Source organism: Monodon monoceros, unplaced genomic scaffold (assembly GCF_005190385.1).
Source record: "Monodon monoceros isolate NGI ecotype Baffin Bay Population unplaced genomic scaffold, NGI_Narwhal_1 Super_Scaffold_20, whole genome shotgun sequence".
NCBI classification, from domain to species: Eukaryota; Metazoa; Chordata; class Mammalia; order Artiodactyla; family Monodontidae; genus Monodon; species Monodon monoceros.
The window spans coordinates 132,366,050-132,383,918 of NW_021703777.1; the positions used below are offsets into that span (position 1 = coordinate 132,366,050).

The following is a 17,869-nucleotide window of genomic DNA, read 5'->3' on the forward strand; positions in this document are numbered from 1 at the left end:
TTTATTTATTTATTTATTTATTTATTTATTTATTTATTTATTTATTTATTTATGGCTGCGTTGGGTCTTCACTGATGCACGTGGTCTTTCTCTAGTCGCCACAAGCGGGGGCTACTCTTCGTTGTGGTGCGCGGGCTTCTCATTGCGGTGGCTTCTCCTGTTGCAGAACACAGGCTCTAGGTGCGTGGGCTTCAGCAGTTATGGCTCGCGGGCTCAGTAGTTGTGGCTCGCGGGCTCTAGAGCACAGGCTCGGTAGTTGTGGTGCACGGGCTTAGTTGCTCCTCGGCATGTGAGATCTTCCCGGACCAGGGCTCAAACCCGCATCCCCTGCATTGGCAGGCGGATTCTTAACCACCGAGCCACCAGGGAAGTCCCTACTGTCTTGATTTATGATTTGTATTTCCATAGTTTTTTTCTGCTCTTTGTTGCCTTTCTGTCACAGATTGGTTGAAAGTTTAGTTTACTCCCTAACCTACCCCCCAACTTAGTATTTCGGAAGCCAGACCTTCTACTATTTTAGTATGCTCTAGTTGCTTAAAATAAATGTCCTTCTTTTCACTTCTCATCTTCTCCAGATCATGTTTCACACAGTTCCTAACTATGTAATTCAAAGGCCACCAAAATCTGGTTCCACTCTATCTTTCTAGGCTCACTTTTCTCAACCATATGCCTCTACAGAGCCTTATCTCCAGTTAAACTACACTACTTGTCAGTTTCTAAATAAAATACAGAATTTCTGAAATTCTGTTCCGGTTCTTGCTGTTTTCTGATTCACTCACTCATTCAACAAATACGTTATTCAAAACCTACTTGGTGCCTGGCTTTGAGCAATACCAGTAAACACAATGCATATGGTCTCTGGACATGAAGCATTGAGTGGAAAGACTAAACAATAAACACAAACAGAATAAAGTAAAACTTCATGAATACATGAATTCTGATAAATTTTAACTGGGAATTGGCTCCCATCGCCCACAGCAGTCACTGGACTACACAGCTACCAGCAGGTGGCACCAAACCACCAAAGTCTGACCTCAGACTGACTTGGATACCTTATTCTGAATCCTGGAACCCATTCCACACACGCACTGCCTCCCCCACAAAGACTGACTCGGGTCGTTTTATTTAACTCCCAAGAATGCCATTTTTATGTGATTTGAATTTTTTAGAACTACTTACTACTTCATCGTGGGAGTTTACTGTATCACAAGTTGTAGGCGCTAACCGAAAAAGAAGAGGGAATGCGAGTCTCTGACGAAAATAACAGAACAGCCCTAGTTGATCCAAAAAGATGACCAGGAACGAAAAGCTGAAAAATGAGAAGCAGTATGCTCCAGAAAGAAAACAGCACACAAGAGCACCCTGGGAAGGTACAGTCTGGATTAATGGAAAGGCGAAAAGACAACAGTGCGTGTGTGTGTCTGGGGTGAGGGTACTGTGTAATTCATCAGAGTGTAATGCTTAAGAGGTTGGGCTCTGGCGCCCTAGCCGACTTGAAGTCCTTGCTCCACCACTTAAACAGATGTCTAGCCTTAGAAAGGCTATTCAGCCTAGGATTGCTGAAAGTATTAAATCTATTATTGTATAAAGCTCTAAGAACTATTCCTGGCAATAAAGAAATATTAATGTTGGGGTTCTGTTTTTTGTTGCTATTATTGTTGTTACTGTCTCTAGATGGATGAGAGGAGAGCCCAAACTACTCAGTGTCTTGAAGGCCATGCTAAAAATCCTGACTAGTATACTGTGCACAATTAGAACCAATAGAAGGTTTTATGGAAGGGAATATCGCGATTCAATTTATAAATATTGGGTTGGTCAAAAAGTTCGTTCGGTTTTTTCCGTTAAGATGGCTCTAGTAGCGCTTAGTTGTCTTTAACTTCATTCAAAACAATTCTGTTAGACTGTATGGTGACAGTTCTCATATCAGCACGCATTTTTTAAAAAAAAAATTATCAAAATTGGTGAATTTTTGTGTAGCGATTTTAATACTGAAGATGGAAGGGAAAAAAGCAACATTTTCGGCATATTATGCTTTATTATTTCAAGAAAGGTAAAAACGCAACTGAAACTCAAAAAAACAAGATCTGTGCAGTGTATGGAGAAGGTGCCGTGATTGACGGAACGTGTCAAAAGTGGTCTGTGAAGTTTCGTGCTGGAGATTTCTCGCTGGACGATGCCCCATGGTCGGGTAGACCAGTTGAAGTTGACAGCGATCAAATCGAAACACTGAGAACAATCAACATCATGCCACGCGGGAGATGGCCGACATACTCAAAATATCCAAAGCAAGCGCTGAAAATCATGTGCACCAGCTTGGTCATGTTCATCGCTTTGATGTTTGGGTGCCACGTAAGTTAAGCGGAAAAAACCTTCTTGACCACCTTGCCGCACGCGATAACGTAACGAAAACGTTCCGTTTTTAAAACAAATTGTGATGGGCGATGAAAAGTGGATACTGTGCAATAATGTGGAACGGAAGAGATCGTGGGGCAAGCGAAATGAACCACCACCAACCACACCAAAGGCCGGTCTTCACCCAAAGAAGGTGATGTTCTGTATATGGTGGGATTGGAAGGGCGTCCTCTACTATGAGCTCCTTCCGCAAAACCAAACGATTCATTCCAACAAGGACTGCTCCCAATTACACCAACTGAAAGCAGCACTTCCACGAAAAGCGTCCGGAATTAGTCAACAGAAAACCCATAATCTTCCATCAGGATAATGCAAGGCCGCACGTTTCTTTGATGACCAGGCAAAAACTGTTACAGCTTGGCTGGGAAGCCCTGATGCATCCGCCATCGTCACTAGACATTGCACCTACGGATTTCCATTTATTTCGGTCTTCAGAAAATTCTCCTAATGGAAAACATTTTGATTCCCTGGAAGACTGTAAAAGGCACCTGGAACAGTTCTTTGCTCAAAAAGATAAAAAGTTTTGGGAAGGTGGAACTATGAAGTTGCCTGGAAAATGGCAGAAGGCAGTGGAGGTGAACACATGTGTTCAATAAAGTTCTTGGTGAAAACGAAAAATGTCTTTTCACTTAAAAACCAAAGGACATTTTTGGCCAACCCAATATATTTTTTAAATCACCTGGCCTACAATGTGAAGAACGGATTGCTTGGGGTTCCGGGGGGTGGTGGGCAGGAATGAACGCAAGACCTATTAGAAGGCCAAAGGCCAAAGCAGTAGCTCATATAAAAAATAACTACAGGTTGGACTAGGCTAGTAGCAATAAAGTTGGAAAGAAATTGGTAGACTTACGATACATTTGAAGGTGAAACTGACATGATGTGGTAATGTACTAGGAGGTAAGGGACAAAAGGGTGGAAATGACGACTTCTCACGATACCCGCGCCCCCCAACCTTGAATAAAGCCTTCCTTACTGGACTTTAATGACTGTCATTGAATTTTTTTTCTTTAACACTTCCCAAATGAAAGTTTATCTGTCCAGGCTCAGCTAAAATATGAACTCTCCATTACAGGAGCTAACAGCTCTCTCCTCCGCACTCTCCCAACAGTCTTTAGGTTATAAAGAGCTGTTTTCTCATACATTTTCCCCAATAGAGACAAGCTCCTTTACAGTCAAGGCTACATCTAATTTCTCGTTCTAGCCCACACAAAAAAAAGCGCGACAGGCACCAAGGGCAGCCTCAGATAACCTCGCAAATGGCCTCAAAGCCAGGGCAACTCCTCAAGCTCTTTTCTTTCCTTGGAAGGAAATTCAGTCTGCTTTCTTCTCCCTTCAACTATTCTATCTCTGGGGATTCTGTTTCCCCTCAGATTAACTGTAGAATTAACTAGTCTTTCATTAGCCTCCCCATTTCTTGCAGCTGCCAAAAAACAAGTATATAGGGATTCTTTTTGTTAAAGTGCTTGCTACTAATTCTATTGAAAAACTCCTGACTCCCTTTGTGAGTTGGTAAACTGAATGCACTGGCTTCTGCCCCTTACTTTTATTCCCATGGATGGGGTTCACCAAAAGTACTTCCTGTTTTGTGTGTGGAGGCCTCTCTTCCCAGAACATAGCCTGCAGATGAAGCCTAGACATAATAATCGTTGTCTTCTTACCTCAAGTAGATAACTGGCACTTCTGAGGGCCTCCTAAGCAGGCCTGTAATGTAGCAATGGAATTAAAAACAAATGTGCTTCTGCCAGCCTTGTTTTTTTCCAAACCAAACGGCTAAAGTTTACTGTTGTAAATCCAAATAGTAATAGATGCTACCTGTTTGAGTTCTTTCTCCTCTTGAACCAAATCCTTGATTCCCTCTTCAAAAGAATTTTTTCATTGTAAGTTATTATTCTAAATCTTTATTTTATGAGGATTAAGTTGCAGAGGGGGAAAAAAGGTGATATACATACACACATTATATATATATATATATATATATATATATAAATATATATATATATATATATATATATATAAAAACAGGATTCAGATTCTCCTAAAAGTCTTGTCAAACACCATGCGCACCAAGAAGTTCCATTTTGCTAACCAGTTTAGAGACATAACTCCTTTTCTTTTTGGTGTAAAACTTTCCTAGGGTCATCTTTTGCAAGCTCATCTAGCGATAAGAAAATCTCTAAGTTCTAGTTAACAAATAATTCATATTGTTCAAATATATTCTTAAGTAAGTCCTGGAGGATAACTACTTATTATCATGACTCAGTCTTATAGAAAACATATGAAAGCATTTTTCATTAAATTTAAAGATTTAATTGTTCATTCCTTTTAAGTAATATATGTATTTTGGCTGATCTACAAAGTAAAAAGAAATGAAACGTCCAGTTATGACCAAATGCAGAACGTAAACTTGGAGAACATGGGATATCTATTATAAAAACTGGTACTCTACACCTTAATAATGTCTAATGGAAAGAGAGGAAACTGGCTACATTCCTTCTTCCCTTGATATATACTCAATGGAAAAAAAAAATTACAGAAATGGAGAAAAACTTTTAAATAAAAATTAGTCCTACCTCATCTCCTAATCCCACTCCCAAATTGTAACTAACCACTGCAAACACGGTTAGTTCTCAGCACTGTCCCCTTATTTTTTGTGAATGGGAAAGTCACTCATGTTTTTGATGGTACTGTACACACATTAAAAAAAAAAAAAAAAAAAGGTGAGATTTAGGAATGCGTAATTCCATTTGACTTGCTTCTCTGTCCCTAAACCCCTCTCTCTGCCTTAACAGTCAACTATGCCCTTATGATAAAAATTTCAATATGACCCATTACAATAGCAATAACGCAATCTGGAACTTATAAACTAACTACTATACCTGGCAATTCTTTGTCTTTCCTCACCTTTCCCCAACCCTATCTACTTCATACTATTATTTCCTCAAATGCTTGTTTTTCTCAACTTAGTTGGTAACCTTCTTTGAGGCCAGCCACCATGTTTTATTCAACTATGAATCACTTACTCCCTAGGAGCAGTACTGTGCATAGAATAGGTACTTTGTACATGATAAATATTAAGTTTACCATTATCTCAACTGTACTTAAAGACTGACATACGGAGGAGGAGAAGGGAGAATTTATCTGCTGCTTCAACTGCTTGAAAAGAAATGATTCACGAATTTATTATTTGAACTTAATTGCTAGTATTAACGCTAAACAACAATCTCAGGAGTTGTTAATTTATGTATTCTGATTTGTGACAAAGCAATTTTACACTATGGTGAATTTACATGTTTTCTTCACTAGAGTCTAAGTATTGCATGAATGCAGACATTGCCCCTCTTGTCCATTGCTCTAGTCCCATGCTCTAAATAGTGCCTGGTATACAGCAGATGCTCAATGAATGTTTACTGGTGAATTAATTAACAGGAGCAATGCATTACATCACCTCATATAAGCCTCTTCACCCGCAACAGCAATCTTTGTGATGGGTATACTATACACAGTAAGAAACCACAGGATTAACTGAGTTCTCACGATGGCAGAAGCTCTCTTTTGGTGCTATCATTCCCAACAGCCGAGGTAATGGTGCTCAAAGTATGATCCCTGGGCCAGCAGTACTGACATCAGCATCACCTGGGAACTTGTTAAAAATGCAAATTCTCCGGACTTCCCTGGTGGCGCAGTGGTTAAGAATCCGCCTGCCAGTGCAGCAAGACACGGGTTCGAGCCCTGGTCCGGGAAGATCCCACATGCCGCAGAGCAACTAAGCCCGTGCGCCACAACTACTGAGCCCACGTGCCACAACTACTGAAGCCCGCGCGCCTAGAGCCCGTGCTCCACAACAAGAGAAGCCACCGCCATGAGAAGCCCGCGCACCGCGACGAAGAGTAGCCCCTGCTCGCTTCGAGAAAGCCCGTGTGTGGCAACAAAGACCCAACGCAGCCAAAAATAAATAAATAAATAGATTTATATTTTTAAAAATGCAAATTCTTGGGTTTCCCTGGTGGCGCAGTGGTTGAGAGTCCGCCTGCCGATGCAGGGGACGCGGGTTCGTGCCCCGGTCCGGGAAGATCCCACATGCCGCGGAGCGGGCTGGGCCCGTGAGCCATGGCCGCTGAGCCTGAGAGGCCACAATAGTGAGAGGCCCGAGTACCGCAAAAAAAAATGCAAATTCTTGAATTCCAGCTCACTAAGTCACAAATCCTGGAGGTGGGGCTAGCGATCTGTGTTTTAACAAGCACTCCAGATGATTCTGACGTACGCTCAAGTCTGAGAGCCACTGGCCACAGAAATTTTTCCCATGGAAACAGAAGGGATCTCAAGCCAACACAAAGGTCATAAAATACTAGATGAGGCTTTAAAGAAATGTACTTAATGTTCAAACGTTAGAATGTTTTTAGAAGAAGTTAAATTAAGTCAGTCCATTAAGTGACATGAAAAACTACCAGTATATAGTTGAGAGGTTTTTTTTCCTTATCAGAGATCATAAAACTGTATTCAGATCCCTACTGTGAGTAATTAAGGAAAGAAAGCAGAAATAAGGCAGAATATGGAGGGCAGGTAAAATAAGACATGGATGAGATCTGGGAAAACTGTTTTTTAGATTCCAACTGAAATTTAGCACTTTAATTTTATATAGAAGTACGCACCACAGTAGTTTTCACAGTTATCTGTGACTCACGATCGACAGAAATCATAAGATATTTTCATGTCATATTACAGTTGTTACATACATCTCAAAATATACTTTACGGTCACTACTTTGAAATTACAGCAGTAAATCAGATCTGCCACTAGATCTCATTATTTAATGCATTATTAAAGAAACATGTATTAATATGTCACAATTAAAAATAGTCTGAAAGCTACATTTCAATATATTTGGTTCCTTGGCAATCCTAGGTATTTCATATATTTAGAAACATTGTTCTGAGAGAAGGTCCACAGGCTTCACCATATGGCCAAAGAGGCCCACAATATAAAAAGATTTAAAAAACACACAAAAGTTAACAGTTAATAGCCGTGTTAAAAGTGTTCCTGACCTCCTCTAAGTTATGGGGCCCCTTCACAAATCTGAGAAAACGTATAGACCCTTTCCCAAGTTTACAAAGGGGCATGGGGGACGCATTTGGGACAATGATTCCCTCTCCTGAAACAGCATTATACCAAAGCACCCACCTTTTGATTCCAAAAAGAAACGCCAGTTGTGCAAATGCCTTAATCTCTGTAACTTTTAGCTTAGTATGGGCAATGAGCACATCTATAGCCCACATCTGCAGAGGCAGACAGACAATTTAGTGGAAAGTGAGTAAGAATAGTCAACTAGCTTAAAATTAGGGAACTGTGAATGAGGAGCTAAGGAGTTCAGTCTTTATTTTAGGTAATGCTTTGATTGTCTTCCTTTACTTTTCACTTTACAGTACTCAGTATTTTGGAAACAACAAAATTTGTATAAAAAAAAATACTTTGTTTAAAGCTCTTAAAAGGCTTCCCACTGCCCTTTAGATAAGGCCCAAAAAACAGGTACAAAGCTTTCAGAGTCCTCACCAGTTAAGATTCTACCTCTTTAGCCTCATTTTCATCCCCTTTCCTTCTCATAATCCATATTCTAGCCATGTTGAGTTCCTTTCTGCAAACCAAATAGGCCATGCTCTCCTTCCTCCAGGCTTTCAGACATGCTATTCTCTGCTTGGCTAATTGCTTCAGACCCTTGGAACCTGTTTGAATGTCACTTCCTCAGGGAGGCATTCTCTGACCTCCTAGCCATTCCCCTACCTACTGTATACTCTCTAAACCTTTCATTCATCTTTTCACAACGCTAACTCATCACATTTTATTGTAACAACGTGTTTAACTGTTCATCTTCTCCACAAAGCTGAAAGCCTGGTGAGGGCAAAGCCAGGGTTCACCACAAGACATTCAGCTGAGCCTGACATGCTGGTCCTCAGTAAGAGCTGGCTGAGGAATGAACGTATGGACTTGCCTAGAGACATGTTTTAAAGCATTCCTGTCTATATATCTAAGAAGTCTGAGCTATCCCGACTTGGCAACACTTATAACCTTGTGTGTTACTCATTTAAAATTCCATATAATCTGTATCCAGCCCTGTCCTCAGTCTGAATTAACAAAACTGTATTACTTAGACACATTGTTTGTTATATATAAAATTGGAAGTTAATTAGTATTTAAAAAATCAAGTCTGAGTGCAAAGGAATGAATGCTGCTAGTTTCCCAAATTAAACAAATATCCTCTAATGATCGACTGTCTGGATATACTTATCTTTCCTTTTATATAAAACAGATGTCTCCTGAGAAGTATACAAATACCATTTAAAGTCATTCCTTTTCATTTGTTTTATTAATTGACAGGGTGGTTCTTGGCTTTTGGCCACTCTCCTTCACATAATCAATAATCTGTAAAACATATATTCAAGGCGCACTAAAAATCAGTGGCTACTTTAAGGAGCCCTTGAAGGATCCTGTTTTAAAATGATAGTTTAGAAAGCAGAAGAAGCTTCATTTCATTTTCTTCCTAGATCACAAAATCCAATTAAAAATTGACAATTATGATAAAACTCTTTTTTTTTTGGCCGTGCTGCTTGTGGGATCTTAGTTCCCTGACCAGGGCCCAAGAAAGCACCGAGTCCTAACCACGGGACCACCAGGTAATTCCCAAGCTCTACCTACTGACTAAGTAAAAGCATCTTATTAAAATACTTTTTCATCTTCTATACGCTCCGTAATTTAATACCTTATATGGCTACTTTGCATACTGTTAAACAGTATAGTTAGATGGTTTTTTAAATACCCTCTCTTAAATGACAGTAAAGAATTTAGAGATCATACTCAGCACATGTAGGGACTTCCACAACTGCAACTCACCTCCATTTTTCATGAACCTGATATTTTAATATCCAATTCCCAGATAATGGGAATTTCAGGACGATTCAGAATTACATGATAACATATTTCATTAATTCTAAGACATACATTTTTTCAAATCTTGACATCTCTGAAATCAGGATGTATTTTACAATCGACGGTATCCTAAAATTTGTAGTTGCCAGCACGTTTTTCTTTTAGTGGTCTAAAAGTAACGTTTCTTACAACTGACGGCATCTTAAATGAAATACTGTTAATAAAATATTAAAAACTTCTCTCTAGTAAGGCTTTCTAACTAATCTAAATAATAGTATAATCATAATTCACACAATTCTAGAATCAAAACTAAATAAACTTAAGATTCACATTTTACCTTTTTAGAAAACTAGTGACTAGGCTAAATTCAAGAAAATAGATAATTGAAAGAAAACACTTCTTAAAAAATTATTTTGGGGAAAAGTATAGATTAGAGGCAGAAATAACACAAATGAAAAAAAGAAAGACTTGAAGATGTTCAGTCAGTGGTAACTTCGAAGGAAGTGAAGGCGGGAGACAGACTTAAAGTTCTGTCTAGAAGAAACAGATATTAGGGACACGGCAGGAGATTAACTTAGACGGCAGATTCCTTAGAGGGAAAAATACTATTATAATCTTTCTCCCTCCACAAGGAGGGATCCTTCTCACCCTTTAAACAAAAAATACGGAAACATAGCTGAAATCATTGTAGTTAAATGTAAAATTGCAAACATTCTTAATAAATTAAAGACCAACCTACCAGCATTGTCTTCCTTCTGGCTCAATCTGTTTCACCTTCAGGTAATCCTAGGGTAGGGGCTCCTTTTCAGATCCCCAGTTTTTCATGTCGATCTTCTACCTCCCTGTGGCAACAATATTTTCTAATTAAAAGAGTCCTTTTGTGCCACAGGGAGGATTTCTGATGGTATAACACATACAAAAGTTATCACAGCTCAGCATGAGGTCAACCTAGTCTTGAGAGTCTTCAAGAAAGAAATCTGGTTCCTTATCTTATTTTTCAACAGAAATCTGGTTTTATTTTTTAAAACTGCATTTCAAAAACCTGAACTTTCATTTATTTAAAAAAAAAGCACTACTTTCTTGTTGAAGTATATAAAAACTCTTATCATGCATCTATCTTTTCAACTAACCTCTAAACACAATTTTGTTGATCACAAAAAAAAAAAAAAAAAAAAAAGTTTTCTAAGTTCTCTTGATAATTACGTTAATTAATAAGACCAACCTTTTATGTTTTGATACTTGGTTAAAAACCAAAGTCCTGTTCCCAATGAGCAGAAGAGAGAAGGAGGAAGCTACCAGATCCCTTTGAGCCAATGTTTGTTAGTAAAAGTTAATAAATAAGTCTACGTGTATTACATAACATGATGTGAATTATGCTTAAAACGTACATTAAGAAAGACCAGCGGGAAGTTTAGAAAAGTGGTAGTTACTGTGCCCTCACTGGTAAGATTATGGGTGATTTTCACTGTTTATTCTTTGTAATACTTTCCAGTTTTTCCAACGAACAGGTATTGCTTTTATTATTTTTTTAAAAAATCAAATTTAGGTGTAAGCAAGAATGACTAAAACTTACTGTGATTTTAAGATGAAGTTAATCTAAGCATGACGACATTACGGCCTTGATATATTTTGGATGACCATATTTACGTTTTTTGGGTGACTACCTTTTAATATTTTAAATAACCCTACGGTATTCAATACTTAGCATATAAACAAAAAAGAAAACATATTTAAGATTTTACATAGATGGTTCTTCATTATACTGCAATTCTAAGTCAAAACTCAATTTGCTTCAGTCTGTATGTCTCAACAGCTATGTGTTAAACTCTGCATTATACGCTCTATTCAACAAAATAAAAACATGGGCTCTGTACGCAGGGGCTTGTATGCTCGCTTTGAAAACAAAAGGAGTATACACACAAGAACAGTGTAAGAAAGTCAATGATCATGTGTCTAAATCCAGATGGTCTCACAGAAGATCAGGAAAGGGAGGGTTTCACATAGGCCACAATTGCTGTGGACAGCTTCATGTGGTTGGGCCCGAAGGAATGGATAATACTTAAAGACATTCTTGATAGGAAACTCTACTTGAGCAAAAGCTCAGAAGCATAAATAGCACAGCCATGAGAAGGGCAGAAAGGAAGACTGCTAGAATACAGTGTTTCTGTAGATAAGAAGGCCAGATTTAAAAGGCTCTACTTCTGGATGATTCCGTGAGTCAATGAATTTGGTAGAGAAGCGGACTTGGAAATCTGATAAACAAAGAGCTTCAGGAGAATGATAAATGCAGATCCCAGAGCACAGGAAGTTAAGGAAGGAATGAGGAGGAAAAAGAACAGACTTAAGGTATAAAACATTTGTCGTTTTGAAAAGTCAAAGTGAACGGAAAGAGAAAACTACAACAGAGAAGTATTAAACAAATGTTGTTTTAATGTATAAAAGAAAAGACCTTCTCCATATCTGAAGGCACAAGGAAAGGTCTTAATGAAGTTAAGGAACACTTACAGAGCACTTGCATCACAAGCGCTGTGCTTTATAGGTTTATTTTATATAATCCTCACAACACTGAATTCCTATTTTACGACAGGGAGATAGACTCTGAAACAGTTGACTACTGCCACGTAAGCGATAAAGTGGAAACCTGAAACCAGGACTAACTACCCCAGTCGATAGTCTTCCCTTTCCTAAGTAAAGAGCCGCTTAAAAGGCGCAAAAGAAAAAAAAAAAAAAAAATTTAAGCTCAGGATTAGCCACCCAGGATTTCTGATTATATTTGACTCCTCTTTGGCTCTTCTTGTCTTCAAAATGTAAACATTCCCTAAAGTTAATTTCTGAATTCTGTGTCCTTTGTTCTCTATCACAGAGTGACAAATCTAGAATTTAAAAATCTTCCCCTTGGGGAAATCTCTCGAGTTCCTTCCCCCTTGGAGTTTTCATTTATTTCCATGGCTTCAGTGAGGATGATCCCAAATTGGTCTCTGCTTGACGTTTCTGTACTAAGCTCCAGTTGTGCTAGGTAACCTTCCATTTGCCCCTACGGACCTACGGCCCACCCTTCACTCTCTCCCAGGAGGCTGACTTCCCTGGCTCCCTCTCTGTGGCACTGCCCTCAAGTCAGCTACGTCCTTTGACCAAAGGTCCCAGATTCTCTCAAGGTAACCCTCTCTCCAGGGCTCCCCTTCTGGGTTCCGGTAACCCTTCCCTCTGTTTGGCCCTTGGGCCAAAGGACAGAAACAGCTCTGCTACTGCTAGCTCTGGAGTACCACCCCCATCACTTACGGTTACCCTACACTTGCCGACACATCTGTAACTAGCCATTTATTATTAAAACATCCTAATTTGAATATGTCCTCTCTTTTGTGATGGGGCACTGAACATACATTTGTACATCTTCAAATACCTAATTATTTCCCCTTAGATGCTCTGCTTCAAATTAAAATCAACAGGCTTATTATCAAACTTATCTGCTTCCCCAGTCTTGCCTTCCTCAAAACGCTTTATGATACTTTCGCCATTATTAGGGTCAAAAAACTGAGTAATACCTTACCTATCTATGTTTCTCCCCCTAATCTATCATGCCTAGTCTTATTAGATCTTACATAGTAGAAGTGCTTATATAAGCCCCTTCTGTTCCTATTGCTTCTACCTTGTTTTAATACTTCTCAAGCCATCCCCGAGTCATACATACTACAAGAGCTAGTCTTTCTGCCTCATCTCTTCCCTACAATTCATTCTCTATCTACTGAGATACTGATCACTTAGTACTTTCTACTCAAAACCTTCCAAATCTTTCTCTCTTATATGGCTGATTACTAACTAACTCTTAGGTTCAAATCACAATCTAGTCACAGTTCTTAACGGAACCTCCTATTAGTATCTTATTTACTCAGTATCTTCTAAACATATCTCAAATTTCTACACCCCACCCATTTGTTAACTGTATTTCCCTCAGTCTACGTGCCTTTCGCCTACCTGCTATCTGCCCAAAAAATCCTACCATTTGTCCTCCTCCTTTCTCTAAAACACTCCCTAATGCTGTAAGTTGAGCTTTCCTCTTCTGAAAATTTCTTTGAATTTGTAAATAGTGCTCAACTGATTCTACACTGCTTTATATTTTGATTATAATATATATATTTTATCTCCACAAAATATAAATTACTACCACCTTGAGGGAAAAAAACACGTTGAACACAGTGCCCCAGCACATAACAAATACAAAGTATTTACTGATATATTCTCATAAATTAAAGTGGAAGGTGATGAGGATAAATATAGTTTAAGTTAAGGTGCAAGATGAAGAAGCAGATTCTCAACAGCTCAATCTCTGCAGCCAAGTCTTAAAAGATTTCCAGCAAAACTTACCTATTATTGATTGCATTGGTATAAACTTGTTACTTTTTACATGGTAATCTGTAATAAGTCATTAAAATTTATATATATATATATATATATATATAAAATATAAATATTATATACATATATTTAAGGAGTGAACATAAAAACTGAATTTCCACATCTTAGTAGGGAATCCAAGAGACTCCAGAGGCCTCCAGAAACTGCTGGACCCTGCAGCCACTGGCAGAGAGGTACTTCGGCCTGCCGGAGTTGAGACCACCCTTCACGCACACGTCGTTACTACTCCTCAAAGGCTCTTGATGATTACTAAACTTCAGTTATTATCAAAAAGCAATTCACAGGTTTAGATGGATATGTCTATTTTTAAAGTTTTAAAATATACTTGGTTTTTCCCATAGAATTTAAGAGAGGATTACTATTACACACAAGCCCTGTGAGGGAAACGTAGATGTTCAGTCTATAAAAAAGTGAAGCAAGATAGCCTATAATTACTACTAACAAAACGAGAAATCATTTTATACACAAAATAATGAAGACAGCTAAATGTACATCATTGTATGACTTTAGTGCTCCTGCCTGGATGACACCACGCATACTGTTTCTGGTATGGATATATAGGCATGGGCATACAGGAATACAAGAAAAAAAAACTTCAATGAGAACATGCAGAGGACTGATACAACAGATCAATAAATATAATTACGAACGCTCTTTAGACTAATATAATCTAAATCATAAGGTAGGAGCATTCCAGGAAGTATCTCCTAGACGTACAAAAGGAAATCTTACTCTCTACAGATCTCACTTCCACCAACTCGCCAAACAAGCTGCCGCAGCCATCTTACAAATACCCCTTTCCCTCACCTCCCAGTCACCGTCCTCTCCAAAACCTACATATACCTGGGATTTAACTGAAAAATTTATTGTCACCCCAAGAAACGAACCCAATCCTGATCCGCTACCTAAAAGGAAACACGCGTTACGTTAAGTCACAACAACCTTCCTTCATCTACACGGGTTCTAGGTATCAGGAGAACGAAAATTTACTTGTATTTCAACTCATTTAAAAACGCACTTTAGTGTTTAAGTAGAAACAAGATTAAGCTCAGATGAACTGATTCTAAACTAAACTACGTATATTAACAAGCTTACTAAGTTACTGTGAGCCACGCTATTTTTAAATAAATTAGTAGATTGTGGTCTCCGAGTTCTGCAGGCCTTATGATGAATAAGTGTGAGCGTTATGAAACTGTTCTGATTACGGATGTACGGGCAGGTAGTTTTCAGTCTGAATTTGGCGTTGCCTTTAAAAGAGCTGTATCTGAATTCTGCATTTTACAGTGTCCTTCTATAAGGAGAGCCAAGAATAGCTACACTATACTAGTCTTATTTTTAGAAGTAATATGGATTTTAGAGGTAAAGTGGGTTTTAAAAAATTCGTGAGCCAGAAGGGAATTAAAAAGAAAATGTAAGATGAACTTCTCAGGTTACTTTTGGGCTATTTTAGAATAAGGTAAGTTATTTACCAAAATTTCCTTTTAGTGTTGAAGAAAAATAAACCTAAAAAACATTAAGTATTCAAAAACTACTTTTAAGATACCACAAAAGTAATTGTTCTTTTATCCAGACTTTGTACATCCTCTTTTTCAATATTATAATCACTCATATCTTTGCCCTGCAAATGATACCATCACCCTCAGAGAGTTCAAGAAGACGAAGAAAATAAAATCCCTTAAATGGATTATATTCGCTTCCTATTTGGAATTGTTTTTACCAGATTAATTTAAATGAATGAACTGCTGACCATCAAGTATACAACGAATAAGATTTGGTCAACATGCTCTGGTATTTTAACGTGAATTTAAATTCCTACTGATGCAAAGGTGGCACTGTAGTTTTCAGTTTTCAAAGTTTCCGATTTGCTACCAAAATCAGTCTTCCCTTTTTTTTTTTTTTTTTTTGATCAAAACATTTTCCAGAAATTTCAATCAGTTCTACTTTCTTCATTCAACTTAAGCTATCATACTTTTTTCTTGTCCCATTAGTTTTCTATTTAGTTATGCTCCTATAATAAAATCAGTTACAATATCTACTTCAAGATATCATCCTGCATAATACTTTTGTGAGTTCTTCTTATTCTCTTCCTCAAGAAGAAAATTCATCTCTACCACTAACCTTCTAGCTTCGGACTGGAAAGCTGTCCAAACTCTCAAAAGAAAACATACGTTATCTTCCTGCCACTTGCACTGGAAATCAAGTACCACTCCAGACTACAGTCACAAAGACTTTATGAAGTGTTTAGCCACCTGTTTCGATAAAATGACTTGATTACCACTGCACGTGGTGGGGTTTGCTGGCACTGTTGTCATCACTGCTCCAAAGAGCAAGGTAACTTCCAACCCCTCAGCTCAACCAAAAAGAAAAAAAAAAAAAGAACTAGGGAGTGCTACTGGGCCTCAACAAGCAGAAAGACATCAAATACACAAAATTTTTAATCATGAGACTTTGCTGCACTTAAAGAAATGTATCTAAAGTATTAAGAATTTTTATTAGGATTGTAAACCAAACATAAGGATTCTTTTCCTCTATTAACTGATACAGATAAATTTAATGTTCATTATTATAAAATTGTCACTATAATCCTTCTGGTAAAAAACTCTTTTTTCTTTATGGTCAATGGCAAAAACGAAAAGGTTTCTCCAAGAATTATACACACTAATGCCCAACTAAACAAACAGTTATCTCGCCACAGACATACTGAAATACCAAAATTTCTAAGAAGACAAAAAGGGAAGAGGAATCTGATAGACTACGACAAAGATGCTTCCGACCTAGGAAAAAAGAAATCATACTGCTCCAGTATTGGTTAAAAGAAACTCTAATCTACGACGGAATGAGAATACCGTATTTATTTTTTGAATTAAAAAAAATCTAGTATACTAGTCTATTGACTTCTTCTACAAATAAATAACAACTAGTCAATATTTCCACTCCCAGAAAAAAAGAAATGACAAAAATAGTTTTATTATTATGGGTCTGTAATTTTGTCCTCAGGGTCCGTGATGTGAGACTCTGTTGGACTTCAAAGAATTATAATGTAGAACTTTATATATATATAAATTCCCTTAAACAAGAGATATTTCCCTTGTTTCCAAGCTATACTAAATAGCATTAAAAAGAGGTTTTTCGGTATATTATTCAATTGGCAATAGTAACGTTGACACTTACAAAATGAGAAAGTTATAAATAATGAACATTTAATGAGATGTCTACCTGTTTCCACATTCTCGGTCTCAACTTCTTGTTCTTCTGCCACATCTTGCATCATATAAGTCTCATCGTCATAAACCAGAACCTGGGCTGCATAGCCCTGCTCTAATCTGGCACCTGGAACTGGCTCCACAATCACTGCTGGATATTCAGAAACCTTCCCACTTTCCTACAAGAGCAAATTTAAAAAACAATCAACCTCTTTATTCACAAATTCTGGATTCACTTATAAATCCTTGAGTTCATATAGTCTCAAGGAGTTCAAACGAGTGTCACGTATTATAAATATGAATGTAAAAACCAAAGCGAGAGATGAGAAGGGCTAGTTTTAATCATCTTTTCACGTCTCAAGAGGTGAGACATATATTAAACATTTTAAATAATCAGGGCTTCAGGATTAAGATGGCAAATTAGAAACATGCATATAATTTCACTCTCTCATGAAAGCCCACTAAAATGCTATAAAAGACTTTTTCAGACATAAACTCGTAAGAAGGGATAAGAGCAACAAAATCTTGAAAGACTGAGCGTGGATGGATGAATATTTTATTAAGTGGTTTAGCAGACCCAGGAAAGCCAAATCATAGCCTGGCAGCAAAAACTAAATGAGACACAACACACTTTACACTGGAGAATCCACAGAAGGCAATACCAATTCCTTCTGGAAGCAGAGGAGCAGGAGGTGACGGACAAAGAAGAGGGGGGTTAAAGCAAGGAAGATTCCAGGAAAGTTGTCTGAAAAGCACTTTTATTCCTAGACCTGCTCCCTCCTCCATGATGCTAGACAACGGGCCCTTCCCCACCTCAGCAGAAGACTGGAGAGTTACTTTCTGGAGAGAGAAAAACAAGAGCATCTTTGAGGTATAAAGGCACATTTGCTAGTATCAGTGCTGTACCAAAAATAGAGTTCCCA

The 17,869-nt window shown here is 38.0% G+C and overlaps 1 protein-coding gene across 6 annotated transcripts in view; it reads right to left on the reverse strand.

Annotated features, from left to right (window-relative positions):
- Positions 1-17,869, reverse strand: part of ELF2 (E74 like ETS transcription factor 2) — a 96,587-nt gene that overhangs the window by 36,573 nt on the left and 42,145 nt on the right. For 4 of the 6 annotated variants that reach the window (XM_029234736.1, XM_029234737.1, XM_029234738.1 and 1 more), the window contains exon 4: positions 16,960-17,125. In XM_029234736.1, coding sequence (XP_029090569.1) covers positions 16,960-17,125 — 166 coding nt within the window. Of the gene's footprint in view, positions 1-10,069; positions 10,173-16,959; positions 17,126-17,869 lie in introns of those variants that run through there. The other 2 variants (XM_029234746.1, XM_029234744.1) reach the window with 1 other exon arrangement.